Raw genomic sequence first — 24279 nt, 5'->3', positions numbered from 1 at the left:
GAGGCACTCGGGCCAAGTCCTTACAGCTGCGTGGAGTTGGGGTAGGCAGCCATATAAACGAGCTCCTTGGTCTCTGACCAGGTCTGAGGGGTAGGAGGCCTGAGTCATGCAGAAGAAAAGGCAGGGGCAGCCGTGGACAGGGTGGCTGCAGACTAGGGGAGGCCCAGCAAAACGCGGTCACACAGAGGACACCGGCCATTTCACGGGTCCTTTCGAGGCCAAGAGCGGACTAGGCTTGTGGAGCCCGACTCCCGTCTCTACCAAGGAAGTTAAAGTCAACGACGGGATCCCGACCGGCCATCCTGCGATGGACTGGCCACCGACCACAGCGCGCAGGCGCCGGCCGTCTCCCCTTGCGCCCCGCCCAGGAACGTGAGCCCGCATGCGCGCACAGAGCTTTTTTTTTTCTTTGCGGGGGTGGTAGAGCCGATTAACCCCTCCGGAAGTACTGGCCGTTTCGTGGGGCGGGACCGGAGAGCGTTTCCGGGGGCGGGAGGTGCAGGCTGAGGCTGTTGCGGCGGCGAGAGAAGCGACAGGCCTGTGACCGGCGGCGGTGGAGGGTGCCCGGGGCTGGGATGTGAGCGCGGAGCCCCCTTGACAGGTAACGGCGGCGTCGGGACCGCGGGCCGCACGGGGCAGCCGGCTGCGGGGTTCGGGGGCTTGTCCTCAGCCCGGGGCGCGCGCAGCTGCCTCCCCGGCCCTGTCCTGTGCGCCCGGGATGCCGGAGCGGCTGGCGGGCGCTCGGGGTGCTCGGGGTCCCTTCCCTTCCTCCCCGGGCCGACCCCCGCGGGGCGCGCAGACCCGGACCCGGACGCCCATCCTCTCCACGCGCCCCCGGGCAGCCTCTGGTCCAAGGTCACCCCGAGGCAGCGTCGCTCGGCGGGCCCCGGGGCGCTTGGAGATCCGCCTTTTCGGGGCGCGGGGAGGTGACTTAGGGGTTCGAGCCAGGCGTTGTGACCCTGAAGAGCCTAGACCACCTGTACTTGGCTGAATTGCCTTTTTTTTTTTTTTCCCCACCCCCTTGGTTGTTTTTCACCCTCTGTCACCTGTTGTCACCTAGCCTCCCTGGGTTGGATAATGGTCTCCACTTCGTGGCTCTTGAACTAGCTCCGTGTTATCTCGACACTGCTATTTTGTTTTCTATGTCTCCTGTCCCACCCCCACCCCCGGACCGTCCTGTGCTTCTGTCTGTTTCTCCTCTTTCTGGCCATTTTGTATCTATGTTCTTTCTTTTCTTTTCTTTTCTTTTTCCCCCCCTGCCTCTTCTCCCTAAAGTTTTGCCGGGGCAGGGCGGGGCAGGGCTGGGCGGGACCTCTGAACCCCGGAAGGTGACTCAAGACCCCGTGGAGCTCCCGGTGTGTGTGCGTGTGCACGCGCGCTCGCGGGGGTGACATTCCAAGGAACTGCATCGCCTGACGTCTGACAGATGTCTGTCAGATAACCTCCCTGGCTGGGGCGCGCTGGAGGGATCCCCGTCCGACCGCCCTCAGCTTACCTCCTGACCCCTGCCCGTCTCCCACCCAGGAGGGCCCCTGGGCGTGTGCTTGGGGACTCTGTTTTAGGGGCGCTGCAGGTGTCAGCACATTGACATCCTGAGGTTGAGGGATTCACTCTGTGCTCTGCAGAATAGGAGAAACGAGTGCGATCCAAAAGGGAGAAGTGTTGAGACCACTGAAGGTGCCCAGGGGGAGGGGAAGAGCTCACATTCGCGGAGAAAGTAGGACAGGAGTTGGGCTAATCGAATTTGGTGAAAATCCTGCGGGACTTTCCTCCTTACACAGCAGATTCCCGGCTGGATCTCCCTGTCAACCCCGGACGCAGGGAGGAATTTGCTGGCCAAGCAGGAAATTTGAGAATGATTTTACTGTTCACGGGAGGAAAACCTACAGGGTGAGACCGGTAGCCCTGCTGTGATGGGAAGGCAAACTTGGGCGTTACTGCTGTTTTCTCACGGGGAGCGCCTGTGTTATTCTTGTGGGTTCTGTTGTTTAAGCCCTCCCTTCTTTGCCTCTGAGGTGGCTGGTCAGAGGTGTCGGTCCTCAGGTGGTATTACATGTTACTGAGAAATAGATACTGCCAGTGAAGATGTGACAAAATGTTTTCTTGCCGTTTAGACTTTATGGGCATTAAAAAAAAAAAGTGAATATTGCCATGTGCATGTGAAGAGAAAAAAAAAACAAATAAAAATAAATTGGTTAAGCTGTTGATTAAATTTGTTGACCGTCTAAGTTATATTTTCAGTTTGGGGCACCACAGCTCTGTCCACAGGAGGGACAGCACTTGAAATGCCACTTGACTGTCCTCATTTCAGAAATGTTAAAATGTATGCCTTAATGTCAATTCGATATGCTTCTATTCCTATTTTTATTTTTAAGAATGTATTTATGTGAGAGGCAGAGAGAAAGCACACCCACCCACTGGTTCACTGAGGTGTTCCCCCAACAGCTGGGAGTTAGGCCAGACTGAAACCAGGGACAGGGGATTAAATCCAGGTCTCCCCCCAGCAGTGGCAGGACCCAGCGACTTGAGGCATCAGCCACTGCCCAGCCTCCATTAGCAGGAAGCCCAGGAATTGAACTCAGAAACTCAACGTGTGTAAACCCTAGCGCTAGTCCCCACTTGCTTTATAATAGTGATCAAAGTGAAAGGGGAGTTATTTGTAAACTGCTGGGGGAAAAAATCCCTTTTATTGTTGCTATAGAGTTAATACTTTTTATAAAATGCCTTCTGTTTTCTTGACTTGAACTCCTTGACCTGCGTTCTAATGTATATGAGGATACAATTTAAAATTTTTCATGGTTTTACGGAAATATAATAGAAGACTGACTGGTAGGTGGGCAGTCAGCTCCTTGGACAACGCCATCTCTTGGGCTGACTCTGTGGACTATGCCCTGGAAGTTTTGAGTAAAACATTCAAGTGTGGAGGCCCAGCACAGTAGCCTAGTGGCTACTTGAATGCACCAGGATCCCACTGGTTCGTGTCCCAGCGGCCCCACTTCCTATGCAGCTCCCTGCTTGTGGCCTGGGAAAGCAGTTGAAGATGGCCCAAAGCTTGAAGAGTGTAGTGGCTCTTCATGAAGCAGGTGGGTTGTCTCCTAAACGTGAAGTTTTACTAGGTTTTTTGGTAATATGTTCCCATTAGGAAAAAAGGATGCTAGTGGATAAAAGCACTTGTCTGAAGTGCTTTTTAGATTAAAAAAGAAGTTTACTTAGTACAAAGACAAAAGCTAAGAAGTTGGAGACTGGAAGTTAATGTGACCAAAAAACCCAGTGTGTTTTCCTCCGTGGGCTTCTGTAGGGCTTGTTGGTGAGACAGGTGGACACGGCAATTGGAACCGCCTCTCTTTAACATTTCCAACATGATTTTATTTTTTCCTTCCAGATGTCAATGCGATTTTCCTTTGGAGCAAAGCTGAGCAATGGGGCCATCTTCCTTACTGCTCCCTCCTGTTTTCTGATCGCCATGGCATAGGAACTGACCCCGGGAAAGACTGCCCTGCTCTAGGTGGGCTTCACTTTTGTAATTACCCCAATGTAGAAAGTTCCTTACCAGCAGTGTAACCAGCCAGAGGAGTGGTTCGAGATAGGCCTGTGATTGCTCTGGCCTGTATTCTTTGACTTCCTTCTCCTTTCCTAAAGAGATGTGGCACATTTTTTAGGGTGATCACCTCCATGTTTGCACTGAGAGAGCATGGACTTTCAGATAAATGTAACTAAATGTCAGTTTTTATATGTGTAAAAGAGAAGGCAGGTCTTTTAATCTGCGCTTTAGTTGCTTCTCTTTATAATGAGTATGACAAGAACACGAATGTGGCAATAATGTGCTGTGTGCGTTTTAAAAGCATGTGACTCATGTGGACTTTTCGTGGTAAGGTGTTGGTGTTTTTGCATATTTCTGGAGACTTCAAATGTGTTAAAGGAACATTTTCCAGGTGTAAATGCACCATCAACAGTAACCATGCAAATCGCCATGTCACCCTGGTGAAGAATTTCTCTAGAAGGCTTCCAGACAAATAGTTGCTGCATTTGCATCCCATTACATTGATACCTGTGTTTGCAGGCTGTTTAATACACAATTAAATAGAGGGGTTCATACTGTAGCACAGCTGGTTAATCTGTTGCCATTAATGCTAGCAGCCCAAGTGAGCACCAGTTTGAGTTCTGGCTGCTTCATTTGCAATCCAGCTCCCTGTTCATCTGCCAGAGAGCAGCGGAAGCTGTTCTCAGCGCCTGGGCGCCTGCTCCCACTGGGAGACCAACCTGGATGAAGCTCCTGGCTTTTGGTTTCAGCTTGGCATAAATTAATTGATTGTGATTGATAGAGGCTGCCATTAAACTCCAAGCCGGAAGACATCTTGGAGGTTGTCTAGTTCAGGGGTTCCTCAGTGTTGCCGTCTGTCTTCTAGTTCCAAGGAACATGGAGGGAAGGACCAGAGAGAGGGGAGTGGGTTTAGAAGAGCCATTGCTGGGCCCAGAACAGTGGCCTAGCGGCAAAAGTCCTCGCCTTGAACGCACCAGGATCCTATATGGGTGCCGATTCTAGTCCCGGCAGCCCTGCTTGCCATCCAGCTCTCTACTTGTGGCCTGGGAAAGCAATCAAGGACGGCCCAAAGCCTTGGGACCCTGCACCCGTGTGGGAGACCTGGAAGAGCTCTTGGCTCCTAACTTCGGATCGGCACAGCACCGGCCGTTGCAGTCAATTTGGGAGTAAATCATCGGATGGAAGATCTTCCTCTCTGTCTCTTCCTCTCTCTATATGTCTGACTTTGCAATAAAAATAAATCTTTAAAAAGAAGAACCATTGCTGCTGGATTAAAAATAAGCATGTATGTGTACCTACAAGGTCTGTTTAGGGTTACCAAAACTCAAATGTGAGCGTGGAAGTGCCTGCAGTTAGTAATAGGTACATTGTGATCGACTGTGTAGGTTATTTGTGGAAATGCTTTTCACTTTTCCCTTTTGTACTAGCTCCCTTCTCAGCCTGTGATGGTCCAGAAAAAGCACTTCAATTTCAATCCCAGCTTCAGTACCTGTTAGTGGTATGACCTTAGGCAAACAGATTAGCCTCCTTGTCTATTTCTTAATTTGTACAATGGGAATAAAAAATACCTGCCAAGTGGATTCTGTAAGGATTAAATGAAGTAGACTCTCTGAGGTCACGGCCCAGAGGCTGGTACTGTGCCTGCTGCCAATGCCTTTACATGTCCCTGCACATACTTACATACATATGTACATGTACCTTGTTTGTTTGTGGATGTATTTACTGAAGAGAAATTGCTGTTATAAATTTGCATTATGATAATTTCCTATTTACAGTCTTAAATCTTTTTTTTTTTAACATTTATTTATTTTTGTTGAAAAGGCAGATTTAAGGAGAGGAGACAGAAAAATTGTCCGTCCACTGGTTCTCTTCTTAAATGGCCACAACAGCCAGAGCTGAATCTATCTGAAGTATGGAGCCAGGAGCTTCTTCTGGGTCTCCCACTTGGGTACAGGGTCCCTAGGTTTTGAGCTATCTTCTACTGCTTTGCTAGACCACAAGCAGGGAGCTGGAAGGGAAGTGGAGCAGCTAGAACATTGACTGGCAGCCATATGGGATCCTGGCACTTGGAAATGGAGGATTAGCCATTTGAGCCATTGCCCTGGGTCCCAGTCATGAATCAAAGTTGACTCTGACTGCCTCGGTTTGTCTGTGTTGATCTGTGTTTTTAAAGCAGCCTTATGGAGGCGTAGTTAACAAGCAGTTAAAGCGGTTTTTGATAACGTAGTTATGTATTTGCTCACCCATCACCAAATTTAGGTTCTCATCTAAAATCACAAGTCCTGACCTTGTGACACAGCAGGCTAAGCCACTATTAATGAGTGCTAGTTCAAGTCCTGGCTGTTGCACTTCCAATTTAAGGAATAGAATTGCTGAATTACATGGTATTTCTGTTTAGCTTTTGAGGAAATGCCACGCCATTTCCTTCATGGTTAGACTGTTTTTGCCTACAGTCTCTTCGCAGTGCTGGCGAAGAGTTCCAGCCCCTGTACACCCGTGTCTGACGCTTGCCAGCCTGTCTTGCCTGTTGTGCCCTCCTGCGGGGTAAGAAGGAGCAGCTCATGGTTTTCATGATCTTTTCCATGACTAGTGATGGCGAGCATTTTCCGTGCTTATGGGTTATCTTCTTTGGGGAAATGTCTCTTCAGATCCCGTGTCCGTTTTAAGCGGATTGTTTGTGTAGAATTGTGAGCTCTTTATTCTGCAGGTGGGTCTCTCGTTAGTTACGTGAGCCACATTTCCCGTTCTGTTTCTCGATGGCATCACTTATACCCTGCACCTCTGTCTCTCCCTGCCGCCCAGGTGGTTTTCTGTTTTCCATGCCCACTGCTTTCAAACCTCGGCTGTACTTGGTAAAACCCTGCAGCCCACCTGTCTTCGGAGTGCCTCGCCTTGGAGGCTGTTAACGGTTTTAGTCTCTCCTGCCACTCAGAGGCTCTGCTGACCAGGGGCCCTGCTGGTGCTCGGGCTCAGCCTCCAGCAGCAGTTAGGGTCTCCCTCCCTGCACACCCTGTCATTTGATCTGTGTGACAGGAAAACAGACAAGGAAGAGCTTGTGGTGCAGCTTTGGAAGGTGAAGTGGCCATAGTCTTGGATGTTGCTTTCAAAAGGATGAGACCAGCCACCTGGCTCCTCAGTGTCTCACACTCACCCTGTGCTGAATTCACAAAAGGTTAAAGTAAATCAATGGTCATGCCGGTGCTTAATCAGGTTCCCTTCTCTGTTAATACATGAAGCTAACTTTTCTCTAGTGTTGTAAAATTTTTATACCAAGGTTTTTAAATAAAATTAATTAGCATATTTTCTCCTACCCCTGTTCTCTTTCTCCATTTGCCTCCTGTACTTTGGATAACCGTGATTTTATCACATTGAAAAAAACTGAAGAAACACATTCCATCAAGCACATCTCATGCATTTCTTCTCTGAGGAACTTGTCAGTGGTCTGGCCATTTGTGGTCATTTCTGCAGGTGTCCAGTGGGCACTGGAAAGGGCGGGTCACCCTGCAGGACACACAAGTCCACAAGTTTGCATTAGATTCACACTGTTGATCCCTTAAATCCTCATCCTTTGTTTGGTTATTAAGGATTGAAAGAGAGGTGTTTGTTTCTTTATGTAATTGTCGCGGAGCTGAGAGAGCTCACACAGGACCCAAATGTAGGGTGTTAGGCATCTTTGTTGCCCAGGCTTGGCGTCAGTAGCTCCCACAACTTTGTAGCACAAGTCAAGGGTTTTTAAGCTTTCATCCTCCAATCAGATGGAGAGCTGTGCAGAACACAGTTTCAGTGCAGGAGGCAGGCAGGGAGCTGCTGGAGCCCAAAGCTGTCCTGTAGTTGTGCTGTCTTCATAATCTAGCACAATAGGAGGCAGGAGGGCCAGGTGCAGGGAAGTGGCTGTGGAGCAGGCTCCGTTACATGCTGTCAGTCAACTGGGATGGTGCAGAAGGAGGAGCGGGGCTCACTGGAGGATTCTATCAACACAGTGTCCTTGACACTTAGGAGTTCACAAAGTGAAACTCATTGTGATTTCATCATTAAGAGCTCATTCCTCTGAAAAAATTTTTTACACTGAATTCTACTTTAATATTAGTATTGTGTTGCTTCACTTTTTTAAAGACTTCGTTGTTTGAAAGAAACTTCCATCCACTGGTTCGTTCCCCCAGGTGGCTACAACAGCTAGTGCAGGGCCAGGTCAAAGCCCGGAGTCCGGCTTGCACATTGACGGAAGGAGCCCAAATACCGAGAGGCTGCCTTCTGCTGCTCTCCTGCGTTAGCGAGAGCCCAGGCAGCGGGCACGCCGACAGTGCAAGGGGTGGCAGCAGTACTTCCCGTGTTTCGTTTTCACTTGTTTTTGTTTTCATATCCTTGTTCTGTTTTGTTATTCAGATTTATTTGTCGATTTGGAAGGTCAGAACTACAGAGATAGAAGGAAAGAGAGAGTTTTCATCTGCTGGTTGATTTCCCAAGTGGCTGCACCAAGTCAAAGCCGGAAGCCAGAAACTGCCCTGGTCTCCCTCGTGAGTGGCAGGGATCCAGGCAGCTGGACCATGTGCTGTTGCCTTGCCAGGGCGTTAGCAGGAAGCTGGTTCAGAGTCAAAGCAGCCAGGACTTGAGCCAGTACTCCAGCTTAACTGTCATGCCACAGCATCAGCCCCATTGTAAGCAATTGTGAGTGTACAGTTCAGTGGCATTACATGTAATGTTGTGCAGTTAACACTACTATTTCTTAACTCCTAACAGAAACTCTAGCCATTAATCAATAATTCCCTATTCACCAGTGTCTTTCCTGAGCCCCTGGTAACTTCTAGTCTTTGCCTCGTTAAGATAGTTCACACAGTGACGTTGTGGTTGTGCTTCCATGTTGGTCTTATTTCAGTTAGTATAATGTCTCATTGTCTATCCGTGTTACAGCTTTTATCAGAACCCCTTTCATCGTTAGGACTATTCCATGATGTGGGTCTATTACACCTTATTCATTCATCTCCTGATGAACACTTGGCTTGTGTCCACCTCTTGCCAGCTTGGTGAGGAGTGTTGCTGTGTGCTTTTGTGCATGGGCGTCTGTGAGTCGCTGTTGTTTGAGCTGTATACCTAGGAACAGAATTATGGAGTCACTTTTTGAGGAAATACCAAGTTGTTTTCCAAAACAGCTGTGCCTTTTTACATTCCCTGCAGGAATATAAGGATAGTTCAGGTATATATTTTTTCAAAGATTTATTTTTAGTGCAAAGTCAGAGAGGAGGAGAGACAGAGAGGAAGGTCTTCCATCCATTGATTCACTCCCCAAGTGAGCGCAATGGCCAGAACTGAGCCTATCCGAAGCCAGAAACCAGCAGCTCTTCTGGGTCTCCTATGTAGCTAGTGCAGGGTCCCAAGGCTTTGGGCCGTCCTCAGCTGCTTTCCCAGGCCACAAGCAGGGAGCTGGATGGGAAGCGAGGCTGCCGGGACTAGAATCAGCACCCATATAGGTTCCTAGCGCGTTCAAGGTGAGGACTTTAGCCGCTGGGCCATTGTGCCAGGCCCTCAGGTATATTTTGTTACATGCTTATAAGCATCTATTTCCATTTGTTCACTCTTTTTTGTTGTTGTTTGTTTTTGTTTTATTTAGCCATTCTGGTGGATGTGAAGCGATACAGTGTTTTTCATGTGCATTTCCTTAATGGCTAATGATACTGAACATCTTTTCATGTAGTCATTGGCCATTGATATGTCTTTGGAGGAATGTCTGTTCATTTTCTCAGACAGTTCTGTTTTGTTCTGTTTTTTGTTTGTTTGTTTTTTTGAATATTTGGTTTTGTTTGAAAGGCAGAATTATAGAGAGGAGAGACAGAGCGAGTGACTATAGTGGCAGGAGCTGAGCTGATCTGAAGCCAGAGTCAGGAGCCTTTTCTGTGGTTGCAGGGTTACAGGGTCCCAAGGCCTTGGCCATCCTCTACTGCTTTCCCAGGCCGTAAGCAGGGAGCTTGAAGGGAGGAGCAGCCGAGATACAAACTGGCGCCCATTTGGGATCCTGCTGCAGGTAAGGTGAGAACTTTAGGCACTACACTCTCATGCCAGGCCCCTAAACTGCACTCTTAACACATCAAAGAGAAATCAGGAGAGAAATAAAACACCCTGACATACATTATAATTAAAACAACACGCTAACTGATCAATCAACAAAAAAATTAAGACAATAATTCAATTCAAAATAGCATCAAAAAGAGAAAAAAAAATGTAGATAACAGCTGCTGGAAGAATTAGGTACAGAGCCCTTGGACAGGCATTCTACATTGGTAGGTTGGGAGATAAGCCTTGGGACCCTGCACCTGCGTGGGAGACCTGCAAGAAGCTCCTGGCTCCTGGCTTCAGACTGGCACAGCTCCAGCCGTTGTGGCCACTTGGGGAGTGAACCAGCAGGTGGAGGATCTTTCTGTCTCTTCTCTGTGTAGATCTCACTTTCCAATAAGAATGGTAAATCTTTGGAAAAAAATAATATAGTTTGGTTTCCACGTTTTCCAATTTCTCTGTTTTCTCTTAACAATTTCTTGTTTCATTTCATTATGATCAGAAAAATACTTTGTGTGATACTAATTCTTAATATATTAATACTTGTTTTGTGGTCTGACATAACAGCTCATTATGTTTTCAAGCTTTTGTACCAAAATTTACCTTTAAAAAAGATTTATTTAAATGTATTTATTCATTTTAAAGTCAGAGTTGCAGAGATCTTTTATCCAGTGGGTTCACTTTCCAGAGAAGCCACAAACACTAGCTTCATCCGCGCCTCTCACAAGCATGACAGGGAGCTGGATCAGAAGGGGAACAGCCAGGACGAGAACCAGTGCCCATATGGGATGCTGGCATCACAGGCGGTAGCTTCACCTCTGTGCCACAGAAGTGGCCCCAAGATTGATTGACTGTTTGTTTGAAAGGTGTTTGTGGTTGGCTGCTGCCTCCAGGCTTGGGCCACACTGAAGCCAGGAGTCAGGAACACTTTCCAGGTTTTCCTCCTGATTGGTAGGAGCCCAAATACTTGAGCCAGTGTCTCATGGTTCCCAGATGCATTAGCAGGCAGTTGAATCAGAAGAGGAACAGCCATGATTTGAAATTTCGCTTTGATAGGGTATGCCAGCGTTGCAAGTGGTGGCCTAACACTCTGCTACGATCCAGACCCCTGTTTTTTGTTTTGTTTTAACCATTTTACATACGCTGTCCCACGACCTTGTGGCCTTGGTCGTCTCTGATGAGAACTTGACTGTTCATTATTGAGGGTCCTTTTATGTGACTGGTAGCTTCTCTCCTGCCGCTTTTTAAAGGTCCTCTTGGTGGTTTCTACAGTTTGACTCTAATATGTCCATGTCTTTAACCTTGTCCTGCTGCGTGGAATCGTGAGCTTCTTGGTTATGTAAATTGCTGTCTTTTATCAAATTTTGGAAACTTTTAACTATTTTTCTTTCTCTACTTCTGGAATGCCTGTCATGGTGTATTTGATGATGTCACAGCTACCTCACATTGTGTTTGTTCTTGTCCTGTTCAGACCGGGTGGTTTCAGTATTCTGCTTGGTTGTTTTTGGGTTTTTTTGTTTAGTTTTTCTTGTTTGTTTGTTTTTAGCTTATTGATGATTTTCTTCTGCCTGCTGGGATGTGCCGTTGAACCTGGTTTCTCTCCCAGCCTGTGTTAGTTCGCCGGGGCCACTGTAGGAGTGCAGCACAGGGGGTGGCCTGAGCAGTGGGATGTGTTCGCTCGCAGCTCGGGAAGCAGCAGTGTGAGATCGGTGTCCTGGGGCCTGCCTCTGGACTTGGTTGGTCTGAGGGGGCCCGTGGTTCCCCGTGTCCACATTTCATCTCATAAGGGCACCATGCTCCCCCGAAGAGCACTGTGAAGGCCGCTTCCCGGACGTAGCCAGACTTGGCTGTCACGCACACAGGCTTCGGCTCCAGGGTCGGTTGCTTTTTTCTATTTTCTGTCTCGATCAGCTTTGTCCTCCTGTTCTCCTTTAGTTCTTTGGGCATTAATACATTTGATTTAACATCTGTGACTTGTAATCCCAGTGTCTGAATTTCCTCGGGGACATTTTCTAATTCTTTTTCCCTGTGTATGTGCCATATGTTCTTTTTTTCCCTATGTGTGCTCAGTAGTTTTTGTTGAGAACTGAGTGTTTTGAGTGTTGGGTTGTGGTAGTTCTGGAGATCAGATCTTCCCCCACCTTGCCCCGGGGGGGAGGGGGTGCTTTGGTACTTGTTGAGGCTGCAGTTGTCTGGTGACTTCTGCATGATGTGTACATTCCTTGCTGGGTGGAGTCCCTGAGATTTCCTTTGTGCTGTGCCCGCGGTCAGCCTTGAGCTGACAGATTTCCTTAAATGTCTGGATCTGGATGTGTTGGCTTGTACAGCTTCTAAAATCGTACCCAGAAAGCGACTGTGGTAGTATAGGAGCTGCTGAAGCGAGGTTGCGTGGATCCCCAGGCTGACCCAGACACACAATCCCAAATGTTTGGAGGAGGGGGCCCTTGCTGTCCAGCAGGCACAAGCCTAGAGCCAGGGCCTTGCGCAGGCCGCCCTCCTCTAGTGGCTGTGAGTGGTCAGAGTTCTGGAACAGATGCTTTGCTGCTTGTTGCAACTTCCTGCCTGTGACGGAAGGCCTGGTGCCCTGGAGCTGCCCTCCCTCGCTGTTTTCCGTATCCACTCGGAGGTGTTCATGTCTGTAGAACTCTTGGAAACATCTCATTGTCAGTCATTAGAAATCCCACAACAATCTGAATTTGTAAGGCCAAGATGGGCTATTCAGCTCATCTAGTCAGAAAAGCATGGAGTTGAGGAATCCTTTCTGTGTCTGCTTGCAAAACCTAGAGGCGATAAAATGATCTTTCCTTATAAGTTTCACTGTGGCAAAAAATTCTGTAAAGTAGCTCTGTGAAAATGTTACAGTGTGAACTTACGAAAAGTTACACAGCAGTAAGCTTGTCAGTTTATTCAATCAAAAGGTGAATTAGTAAATCACAGAAAAATACAAATGATCAGTAAAAATGAATGCGGAGTATGAATCTGGTTCCTAATTAAGAAAATAGCCATGAATTGTGGAGATTCGCAGACTTCTTGTGTAATACTGTCCGGTCATGGAAGGGGCATAGGAAGTGGGCATTGTCATTTTCCATTGGTGAGGGTGTGACTGGGGCATCCTTCTGCGAAGGTTGCTGGTGTGCATCTCAGCGTCGTGTGCAGCCCTTTGGCCTGACTTGCTGGGAGAAGTCAGCCTGCAGCATCCCCTGAGGTGTGTCCAGAAACCCAGACTGCGGAAATGCTGTCAGAAGCGGCCGCCTCAATTATGAGGCCTTCAGACACCAGGAAGCCATGTGGCCGTCACACAGAATGAATGAGCTCTTTGGTGCTAATATGGGAAGATCTCCGAGGGCTCTTCAGTGACAGAGCTGCGTGTCGGGTAAAACGTAGGTACTGAGCGCACGGGTAGGGGTTTTACAGGACACCTGTGCAGGGGAGTCCCTACAGTACACCGTGTGTCAACTGGTGGCTTCCTGGGGCGAGGGGGAGCAGGAGTAACTGACGCATCTTTGAAGTATCTTTCTGTAAAATTTTTTTCATATTTACATGTTTTATCTCTTCTCCCATAGTCAGATAGCAAAAAAACAAAGCTCTGCTTGGTCTGACCTAGCAGAGAATCTATTTGCAGCTGTTGTTTCAGAATCTGTACCTCTAGTCTATTGTGTCAGCTCTTCCTCGTGAAATTACAAATATCTAAATGTTTGCTGCATGGTCTGTTTCTGTCTTAAATTGCTATGAAGTGTTTTAAGATGTGTAAAACTTAATTAATAATTAATTCTGGAAATGCTGTCGCAAAATTGTTAGTAACCAATCCAGACTTTTAAATTCCTTTTGTTTTAAAGGTTTATTTATTTATTTATTTATTTATTTTTATTTGAAAGGCAGAGTTACAGGGAGAGGAGAGAGACAGAAAGAGATCATTCGTCTGTTGCTTCAGGTTGATCCGAAGCCAGGAACCAGAGCTTCCCTCTGGATCTCCTACTGGAGGCACAATTCCAAGGCTTTGAACCATCCTCTACTGTTCCCCAGGCCACAAGCAGGGAGCTGGATGGGAAGTGGAACAGCCAGGACACAAACTGAAGCCCATATGGGATGCCAGTGCCATAGACAGCAGCTTAGTCCACTGCTCTACAACACTGGTTTTCGGGTGAATAGCAGGGACAGTTTCTTGTCCTCAGCCTAGGACTCTTCAGGAGGTTTGGAGACCGATAGAGGATCTCGCCTAACAGTCATTGCCTTCAGTTGCTGCTGCTGCTGTTTAAATTAATTTGAAAGAGTTACAGAGAGGGAGACAGCTTTTGGTTCACTCTCCTAATCACCGCTGGACGAGGTGCTGGGCCGCACGAAGGCCCAAGCCCTCGGATCAGCTTCTCGGCCTCGCCAAGTGCGTCAGCAGGGAGCTGGAGTGTAGTAGAGCAGCTAGGACGCTGGGTGACCCCCTGCTAGACCACAGTGCTGGCCTACCTGACAGTGCTAGTCCATGTCATCAGACACTCTGAGGGGCTGAAAAACTGGCTGTGTTTCACGTTTGAAGACCCAAAGATAGAATTACCCTGCCCCCGCCCCAATCCCTCCCTGGGTGCTGGCGAGCAGTCAGCTCTGCTTCAGAGCCTTCGCACATGCTCCTCCTCTTCCCCACAGACCTGTTGGCACTTCCTCACCCCAACTTGGCAGAAGCGAGTTGAATCTGAGGCTTACAGACTCCCTGGCTCTAAGCAGTATCCTGTTTGCTATGCCTGGACATTTGCTTTGTTTTACTTGGGGATAAAGTGATAGCCGTAGGTGCGGTGCTCTCGCTCTAGACACAGACACCAGGACGGGGAGTGGCGACTCCTGTTTGGGTCCCCATACCTGTGAACCTTCCTCTGAGGACTGAATCTGCCACCCAGTGGTGCCAGGCAGCAGGGGGCTCAAGGAGTTGGGAACTTCGTTTCCTTCGTGATGGAGAAGTGGGTAGAGTCACTTTCTCTTTTGGCTGAACTAATTTTTATTTCTCTTTTAGCACCAAACAAGATTTGTAATGAAATGGAGCCTGGAACAAACTCTTTTCGAGTTGAATTTCCTGATTTTTCCAGCACCATTCTGCAGAAACTGAACCAGCAGCGCCAGCAAGGACAATTATGTGACGTCTCCATTGTTGTCCAAGGCCACATTTTTCGGGCACACAAAGCTGTTCTTGCTGCCAGCTCCCCCTACTTTTGTGACCAGGTGCTCCTGAAAAACAGCAGGAGAATTGTTTTACCTGATGTGATGAACCCGAGAGTGTTTGAGAACATTCTGCTGTCCAGTTACACGGGACGCCTGGTGATGCCGGCGCCCGAGATCGTCAGCTACCTAACAGCAGCAAGCTTCCTGCAGATGTGGCACGTCGTGGACAAGTGCACTGAGGTCTTGGAAGGAAACCCGACTGTCCTTTGCCAGAAGCTCAATCATGGCAATGACCACCAGTCACCAAGCAGCAGCAACTACAATGGCCTGGTAGAGAGCTTTGAACTTGGCCCTGGAGGCCACCCTGACTTCTCCAAAGCTCAAGAGCTGAGGGATGGTGAGAACGAAGAGGAGAGCACCAAAGACGACCTGTCCTCCCAGCTCACCGAGCACGAGTACCTGCCCAGCAACTCGTCCACCGAGCACGACCGGCTGAGTACCGAGATGGCGAGCCAGGATGGCGAGGAGGGAGCCAGCGACAGCGCCGAGTTCCACTACACCCGGCCCATGTACAGCAAGCCCAGCATCATGGCGCACAAGCGCTGGATCCACGTGAAGCCCGAGCGCTTGGAGCAGACGTGCGAGGGCATGGACGTGCACGCGGCCTATGATGAGCACCAGGTCACCGAGTCCATGAACCCCATGCAGACCGAGCACACGGCGCAGCCTTCAGGAGTGGAGGAGGACTTCCACCTTGGGGAAAAGAAGGTGGAAGCCGAGTTTGACGAACAGGCCGATGAAAGCAACTACGATGAGCAGGTGGACTTCTATGGCTCGTCCATGGAAGAGTTTTCTGGAGAGAGGTCGGACGGGAACCTGATTGGGCACAGGCAGGAGGCTGCCCTGGCAGCAGGCTACAGTGAGAACATTGAGATGGTGACAGGGATTAAGGAGGAAGCTTCCCACCTGGGGTTCTCCACCTCCGACAAGCTGTATCCCTGCCAGTGTGGGAAAAGCTTCACTCACAAGAGCCAGCGCGACCGGCACATGAGCATGCACCTGGGCCTCCGGCCGTACGGCTGCGGTGTGTGCGGGAAGAAGTTCAAGATGAAGCACCACCTTGTGGGCCACATGAAGATCCACACGGGCATCAAGCCCTACGAGTGTAACATCTGCGCCAAGAGATTTATGTGGAGGGACAGTTTCCACAGGCACGTGACTTCTTGTACCAAGTCCTACGAAGCTGCAAAGGCTGAGCAGAATACGACTGAGGCTAACTAAAAATAGGAGCTGGCCCTTGAGTGGCGTGCACAGAAATAAACTATGGTAATTAATGCAAATCTGGGCACAGATGATGCGTGCCACTTGCTATTATGAGAGACGCTTAAAAAAAAAAAGAAGGAAGATATTTCTGAAAGACCAGCTCTAAGTAGGCCAATTAAAAAAATCTAATTCCTCAAATTTATGTTTCAGTCCTGGCCCAGAATGGGCATTGGGGAGGTGGATTAACCCACCACCCAGCTGGCGGGGTAGAGCCTCGGGTGCCAGTTCGCGGTGGAGACAGGTAGCTTGGTAACACACCCACCTGCCCTGGAACTGAACCCCACTCACCAGTTCCACTTTGGGTGGTAACGGTTTTTGACCACTCATTGTTACAAGCTCAAGTTGAGATTTTGTTTTGCTCTTACTCTAGATACTTAGGTAATGTGGATCTGTTTTGGTAGCTACTTCACTGAATAAGATGCTACTTAGCAAAAGTACAAATAATGTGATTTCTAGAATGAGAAATTAACAGAGCTTTCTTTCCTGGTTTGATTATCACAAGAGGATATTTAACTGAGATTCTGGAGACGGTGGGAGGGTGACATTCTAAGTATGAAACAAGTGGTTTATGGTACAAGTTTCAATTTCCCTAAGATGCCGCTGTTACAAAGTGTGTCAGAATCTTGGTAAGGCCAGGTTCAGTATTTGAGTGCTAGCACAGAGTTTGAACTGTTATGCCTGAGTGTAATTCTCCAGGGTGCCAGAGCCAGGTACTGCAGATGGGTCTGCTCTCCCGAATCCTGTTTGCTTTGTGGTAGCATCCCGGCAATGGGGTCAGCCTGCTGTGGCTCTGGCAGGGCTGCCCCAGCTCTTGCTCTGTCTTGGGTTATGGTGCTTCCCAAAGAAAACAGCCAGTGGAAAGGAGTTGTGTCACCTGTGAACCTGAAGAGGTAGGAAGGTGCCACAGTGACATGCTGGACTCCTGCGGGCAGGGACAGGAAAGTAGAATTTCCTGAGCGGCCAGGTCATACTTGAGGGGAAAAATCCACCCAAGGGAAGAAAAATACACTGGTGGGGAGGACCCTCCTTTCCCAGGGTGCATTGCACTAATACTGCCAGTTCTTTGTGAGTGCTGTAGCATGCTTTAAAAGGGTAAAGAGTCCTAATTTTAGCCAAGTTGTCTACAGATCCATGCTCCCAATTGACAGTGAAAGCTGCATAAATTTGCAAGTCTACACAGCTATACCTACCAAAAACTCAAGAAAACAGCTATTCTGAGATCTTTCTGGTGATGGGTTGGGTGTTTTAGTTCCAGAGAAAGTGTACATTGAGAAGGCTTTAAGCTGTGGGACGTATTGAGGTTGGCACCAGCATAGGACAGGGTGCTACTGGGATGCCATCTTCCTCGTACACTTTCTGGGCTAGTATTTCTAAGCGGAAACTTTTTTTTCTCCCTCTCAAATAAAGATAGCTTTTCTTGGACTTGGGGTGAAATTTTGCTTTAGAAGTTTGTTTTTGCTCTAATGGACTAGACATTGCTGGCAATGGCCTTTGACCTTCAAGCTCCTAACACACCAAGGTGTTTACTTGTTGAACATTGTCCTGGAAGGGGAAAGGAAAAAAAAAAAAACCGTATTTACCAGTTAATTCTTGTAATCAAGATTACAAAACAGGGATTTATTCACTAACACTGTATCATTCTCGATATATAAAAGCACTTTGTATTTAAAACTTTATTATAAATATATATATTGTTTTTTTTTTTAACCTACAAACTAGATATTACCTCTTGGTTGTTTTGCCACATTAAAACCATCTTCTCATAGTGTTGAGACTTTGCCAGCCCACAGTCCCTTCCCCATGTACTGGACAGGTGTGTAGAGGTGTTTGTCCCATCAGGCCCCATGGCGCCTTCTGCCTTCCTGTGGGCCCATGGGTTTCAGGTGTGAGAAAGTCTCATTTCAGTATGAAGGCTGGAAAGCCATTTTGTTCTGCCAAAAGCTCACGCACCTTCCCCTCCCACCTTGTGAGTGTAAGCAGAGCTGTCTGTGTGTCTGTCCATCCGTGTGTCTGTGTCCTCCCGGGGTGGTATTCAGGGCCGCAGATGACCGTCCTGCGGTCGTGCTGGCTCGGCACAGCACCCTCGCCCTCAGTCCTGGCTCTTGGTCAGCTGGGCATGGCGGCCAGCTGGCCCTCAGCTGGCAGCCTGGGGAGCAGTTAGGTAGCAGTGCTGGGAAGGGAGGAGTGTCTTGGATTGAAGTCCTTACGTGTATGCCAGCCACTCCCTTGCAGAAGGTTTGTCTTTGAAGCGCTGGCCGTGTTCAGAGAAGGGGTGGCCCTTGCTGTGTGGGAGACCGCACCGTGTTGCTGCATGTCCCGTGACCTCCACCTGCCCCTACCCATGGTGAGGGTCTGTACCTCTCACCTAGGTACAGCTGACAGCTCTGGATCCTTCCAGACACGTGCAGTGGCTATGGGTGATGTGGTCCAGTCCATCAGGGCCGCCTCGGTGATCTCCAGCCCAGGCCTTGTTCCGTTCTTGCTTTTAGCTGTGGTTCCCTCCATCTGAGCAGCAGGAGCCCACAGTCCCACCAGGGGGTCACTGCCGGGTAAGGTCGGTGATGAGCCTGCTTACCCATGAGCAGGCACACGCAGCCCAGCTGCCAGCCAAGGTGGAGCAGAAGCAGGTGGAGAGGGCGTGGCCGCAGCTCCAGGTGTGTGTGTGTGTCTGTTTGTCCTCCCACCCACCACGTGAGGTCTTTAATTCCATTGGAATGCGGCAACCAAGCAACAGCCCCTTCCATGCCACTAATGTGACTGAAGTTGCTTTCATGGGTCACTGACTTGGTTCAGTGAAACCAGGGTTTGTTTGGGGTTTTTCTTGGCTCCTTAGATATTTAAAGGTACAGGTTTCTTTCCTCAAGTTTCTACTGATAGTGCCCAATGGGAAGATGCTGGAACACATTTTGCAAATGTGACCTTTCTTGTTTGCTTTTAATTTTGCTTGAAGCCTGTGTCATGTCCGTTGCTGCTGCCTTCTTTCCCAATGTTTCTTCCAGAAAAATTACTTTATTTATGCAAGTCAGGTGACTCTTAGGCCACAGAACCATTTGATGATAAGCAGATTATCATTAGGTGCATATCTTATTGATATTTTGTGAAATGTTATGCCTGTGTTGCAGAAGTTGAATAGTTCTGTCTTTATATATTGCTGTCTTCAATGTACAGCATGGTTTTACTTAATTGAATGTTACTGTTTAATATTTTCTTCTTATAGAAGAGACCACGCCCTTTTGTATGACATGTTTTAATAAATGTTACCTGTCAGTTTTTGCAAACATTTTGTTTTTCACTCTTGAGTGGATGACTTCATGTCCTGTTTTCCTTCTGGCTGTAGGCCACCCGAGAAAAAAGTTCTCCTACAGCTTTTTGATAAATAAATGCTGGGTAGTCTGATCACGTGGGCAGTGAGTGGTCATGAGCTGCCCCGGGGATTGGTGATTATCGTCCCTCTTTAACCTGCCTGCACCTCGCCCCCCCCCCAACCTCATCAGATACCCAGATATGCTAGGGAGCCTGGCTTCCTCGCTGTGCCCTCACCCTGCTCTCCCTCCCCTGCCCACCCCTCAGGCTGGCCAGTATGGCCCCTCCTCCCGGCTTCTGGTCAGGCTCCACCAGGGACATGGGGATTGATGAGAGGGGCTTGGGAGTTCACCGGCCCAGGCCCTTGCACCAGATGTGGGTTGGCAGGGCCTGAGCTCCCTTGCTTCTGCTGTACTTGGAGGTTTCACTCTCCGTGTGTGTATCTGTTTCTAATCAGGACAGGTGCAGGCACTGCAGGCTGGAGGCAGGCCCTGGGCAGCCACGGGCAGTGGGTGGCAGCCACGGGCAGTGGGTGGCAGCCATGGGCAGTGGGTGGCAGCCATGGGCAGTGGGTGGCCTTTCCCCTGCTCAGGACAGCCTCTGCCCGCTGCCTGGTCTCACTCTTCCCTCTTGCCAAAACCCCAGCCCCGAAGGAGCAGCCGGCGCAGGCACCGAGGGCCCCCTAGGTTTCCTAACAACAGAGACACTGCTTGTTTTAGAGCGCTGCAAGCCACCTTCCCACGCAAACCTTCTGTTCCCACTGTTTGTTTTGAGGTTTTTCCCTTCCCCATTGCTGCTTTTGAAGCCAACTCCACATCGCCTCCGCCAGCTTTGCCATTCTCTGAGAGGGGAAGAAGGTACCCAGGCAAACTGTTTCTCACTTCTCCCTGTCCATTCTCACCAAGGTCACCCCGTGACCTTCCACTTAGATCCTTCCTCCCAGGGACCCCACTGGGCCCTGGCTGCCAGCAGTGCCCTTCCAGGAAGTAGGTGTCCCATAGAATACATGCATGGGCCTTCCTCCCTCCACGCCCCTTACCCCCACCACCAGGGCAGAGCTGAGTAGTGCCAGTCTACCTGATGGGAGAGGCTAAAGGCCCCTTTGTGTTTGCCCCAGAAGAAAGTGGGCTGCAAGCAGGGCTGGCTGTGTGTCTGTTGCAGTGACCTCCTGCTGGCTTCAGGATCGTTGCTGCCCACCACACCTCCCAAACATTCCCAAGCCACTCTTCTGCCCTGGGTGTCTGGCAGGATCAGCTCTTGGTTGGTGGAGCAGTAAGCCGGTCAGCAGGCAGACACAGGGTGAGTGTGAGCTTGTTCCAGCCAGCCTTTCCGACTTAGTGATTCAAATCCTAGCTTCCTTCCCATGCAGGTAATTTGAAGCCAGGGGCTCTGTGTCCTTCCTACTCTGCATCTGCTGCTCTTGTAAGGAAGCCCCCCACGTTTTAAATTCAATGAATGAAGATGGACACAAAGGGCCCCTCCTTCCGAGGAACCGGCTAGAGGAGAGACAGCTCCTGGTCTTTCTCTGAACCGGTTCGACTAGTTAGAAATGAAACCAATTTGATTTTTAAATCTTCCTACGACTTTGCATTTCTTCCAAACAGATAAGGCAGGGAGGGGGGCTTGGCACCTGGCTTGATGGTGCTCAGAGGAGGGGGGCGGTGTACAGCCATCCTGAGGGCATGTGTGGGTCTGTGAGCAAAGATCATTCCCAAAGCAGTAACAACAGGTTCTGAAAAGTAGTGACTTCTCACCCAGACTCTGGTAATTATAAGTTCTAGCTTTTTTTTTTTCTTCCCCAGATTCCAAAATAAGAAACCGATACTAAAGCTGTTAAGTGTGTTTATAACTTATTTAAGATATTAGTCACTGCCCTGAGAATGCTGGACCACCTAATATGACTAACCTTTCATCGAAGCAGTCCTGTGGTTCCCTACAAGCCTGCAGCCCCATGCAGTGCTCAGGATGCCCCCTCAGCCCACTGAACACCGTGCCTACTTATAACAAATGTTGAAAACCAAAGTCCATTATGAGCTTAAAAGGTGCAAAGCACCGAGCTTGAATGAATTTTTTAAAGATTTATTGATTTTTATTGGAAAGACAGATTTACAAAGAGATCTTCCACTTACTGTTTCACACCCCAAATGGCTGCAACAGCCAGAGCTGAGCCGATCCAAAACCAGGAGCCAGAGCTCTTCCTGGTCTCCCACACAGGTGTGGGGTCCCAAGGCTCTGGGTCGTCCTCGACTGCTTTCCCAGGTCACAAGCAGGGAACTGGACAGGAAGTGGAACAGCCAGAATATAAACCAGCGCCCATGTAGGATCCTGGCACTTGCCCATTGAGCCATATGCTGGGTACAAACTCATTTTTAACAGAACCATGAGGTAGTTTGTTGCAGGCCACAGCATCACATAGCAGAAAAGAATGACAGCTGACTCTTCTGATGGAGAGTCACCCTTGAGCAAAGCCCATCTCAAAGCCCTGCCCCTCCAACAGCAGCCATGGTCATGTCCTGGGAGGGTTTGCATCCTTGATGCTGGGACACAGAGCCAGGCTGGATTAGAGGGTGATTCCCGGGATGTCTTTAGAAAGATGTTTTAATCACCAAGAGCTAATCCTACCCAGCTGTGTTCAGGAAATGCCTGCAGACATTAACCCCAGGAACGGAGAGGCCAGTGGGTTTCAACTTGATAAAAATGTCTTTCCCCAAGATAGAGGAAGAAGAAAAAGAACATTGAAACCATGGTCTCATCTGCTTTCCCCTGTTCCTCAACCATTCCCACCCTAATCATTGTTCCACATACATACATCATCATGCATCGATTCTCAACTATGTAATTATCAAAAATAAAATTTTTAATTTTTAAGATAAAAGTTTACTATTTAAAAGCCAGAGTGGGAGCAAACGTTGTGATATGTTGGGTAAAGCTACCGCCTGTGATACTGGCATCCCATATAAATACTTGTTTGTGTCCCAGCTGCTCTGCTTCTGATCCAGCTCCCTGCTGGTGACTTGGGAAAAGTAGAGGAAGATGGCCCAAATATTTGGGCCCCTGACACCCACATAGGAGACCTGACTGGAGTTCCTGACCTCCACCTGACCCAGCTGCAGCCATTGTAGCCATTTGGGAAGTGAACCAGTAGATGGAAGGTCTCTTTCTGTCCCTCCCTGTCAATATGACTTAAATAAGTTAAAAATAATTTTTTTAAATGACAGAGTAGAAAGGGGAGAGAGAAATCTTTCATCTGCTGATTGACTGCTCAAATAGCCTCAATGGCTGGGGCTGGACTAAGTGGCAGCCAAGAGCTAGGAGCCCCAGGCAGGTCTCCCACATCCATGACAGAGATTCAGGTAGTTGGGCCACCATATGTAGGCTGCTTTCCCAGGTCAGTAGCAAGGAGCTGGATTCATTATGCAGCAGCTGAGACTACTTGGCAGTTCCGGATGGGATGCTGGGGTACCATGCGGCACCCTGGACTGGTGTGCTGGCAGTGCTGGCAGTGCTGGCCCCCATATAGGTCTCTTCTAATTGTTCAGGTTCTACAAACAGTGATGTTCAGGACCCCATCCCCATCAGACCCTGGGCCTGAGTCATCCCACTGCTAGGGATCCGGTTAAAGAAAGCAGGTTGACTGGGGAATGTCTGTTCCCTAGTTCCGACCGTGCACAGAGATCTCGGGAAGCATGGTCACCTGACAGACCTGTGGAAGTGTGCGCTTGGACGAAACGTCACCTGAGCATCCCCCAGATTGCCTGGTAGCTGAGATAAGGACTTTTACCCAAGTGGAAGCATTTGAGCAGGTACTTAGCTGCAATGCTGGTTTATTTAACTTGGGCCAAAGAGGGTGCTGAGAGAGACAGAGAGAGAGAAAGAGAGAGAGGGAAAGAGAGAGAGAGGGAGAGAGAGTGTGTGTGTGTGTATGTTTTATGATACAGATACAATTCCATAGGCTCTGGGATTTCCCTTACTCTTTCTCCAAATTTCCTCCCCCCCACTACTGATTTCCCCTATATTATTACAATTATAATTCTTCAAAAGCAGTCTCAAGTCCATCATTCTGCTATTCAATGGCAGAGAGTCCGGCATCTTATTGTCAAGATATATCTAACAGTTTCATTGGCAGTCCATCTTTGATTTGAAAGTAGAGATGCACACTGCATTATATCCACATCTGGATATGATAGTCTCCATTACACAATTACTATATAGTCCCTTAAATGAAAAGCCATAAAACAAAATCAACAACAGGAATAAAGTTTAAAAATTGACAACACCAAGAAGTTAAATAACATGCTATTGAATGACCAATGTGTTGCTGAAGAAATGAAAAAGAAAATAAAAACCTTGGAGAAAACGATGCTACTGTATGACCTATGAGTTAGTGAAGAATTTAATAAAAGAAAAACTATTTTGAAGAAATGGAAATAACAAAAATATCAAAACCCATGATCAAAACCAATACTTTCAAAAAGTATTGAAAGGACTATTATTGATCTTATATCTTGCATGAAGGTCGCATGACTTATCTTAAAAAAAAAAAAAGGCTTTCAGGTTCAGAAGTCAGTGTGTCAGGAAATTGACAGAATCGGCTGCTTGTGTTGGAACAGCTTCCATGATCCCTGTTCAATACACTGCCCTGTGGGGAGCTGGCAGCCCAGTGGCTAAGACCCTTATCTCCAAATGGGTTCCTGGGTTTGTCTCCTGACTCCAGCATCCTGCCAGTGCAGACCCTGGCAGTTTCTGCCACCCCGTGTAGGAGAGCCGAGAGGAGTTCTGGGCTCCTAACTTCAGCCTGATACAGCCCTGGTTGCTGCTTGTTGGGAAGAGGTGAGTCAGCAGAGTTTTGTTGTCTTCTTTCTCCTCTGAGATAAGACCCTTGAACTCAGAATGGGCAGGGAGCCATGGAAAAACAGTAGTAGGAA

The 24279-nt window shown here is 48.5% G+C and overlaps 1 protein-coding gene across 2 annotated transcripts; it reads left to right on the top strand.

Moving 5' to 3' along the window:
* Positions 1 to 494: 494 nt before the first annotated feature.
* Positions 495 to 17590, top strand: ZBTB43 (zinc finger and BTB domain containing 43). 2 transcript variants are annotated; one of them, XM_041004681.1, is made up of 3 exons: positions 518 to 601; positions 3383 to 3505; positions 14583 to 17590. In XM_041004681.1, the coding sequence occupies exon 3, from the start codon at positions 14606 to 14608 to the stop codon at positions 16007 to 16009; it is 1404 nt and encodes a 467-aa protein (XP_040860615.1). In that variant the 5' UTR covers positions 518 to 601; positions 3383 to 3505; positions 14583 to 14605; the 3' UTR covers positions 16010 to 17590. The 2 variants fall into 2 exon arrangements, with proteins under 2 accessions (XP_040860614.1, XP_040860615.1); XM_041004680.1 differs by lacking the exon at positions 3383 to 3505 and having other exon boundaries at positions 495 to 601.
* The last annotated feature ends 6689 nt before the right edge of the window (positions 17591 to 24279 follow it).

Source organism: Ochotona curzoniae, unplaced genomic scaffold (genome assembly GCF_017591425.1).
Source record: "Ochotona curzoniae isolate NIBS_2020 unplaced genomic scaffold, NIBS_Ocur_1.0 scaffold_3208, whole genome shotgun sequence".
Taxonomy (NCBI): Eukaryota; Metazoa; Chordata; class Mammalia; order Lagomorpha; family Ochotonidae; genus Ochotona; species Ochotona curzoniae.
This window is presented reverse-complemented; position numbering and strand designations above follow the sequence as displayed.

What these genes read in the sequence shown, in the direction of transcription:
- ZBTB43 (XM_041004680.1), top strand. Translation starts at nt 14,606, where the DNA reads ATGGAGCCTGGAACAAACTCTTTTCGAGTTGAATTTCCTGATTTTTCC.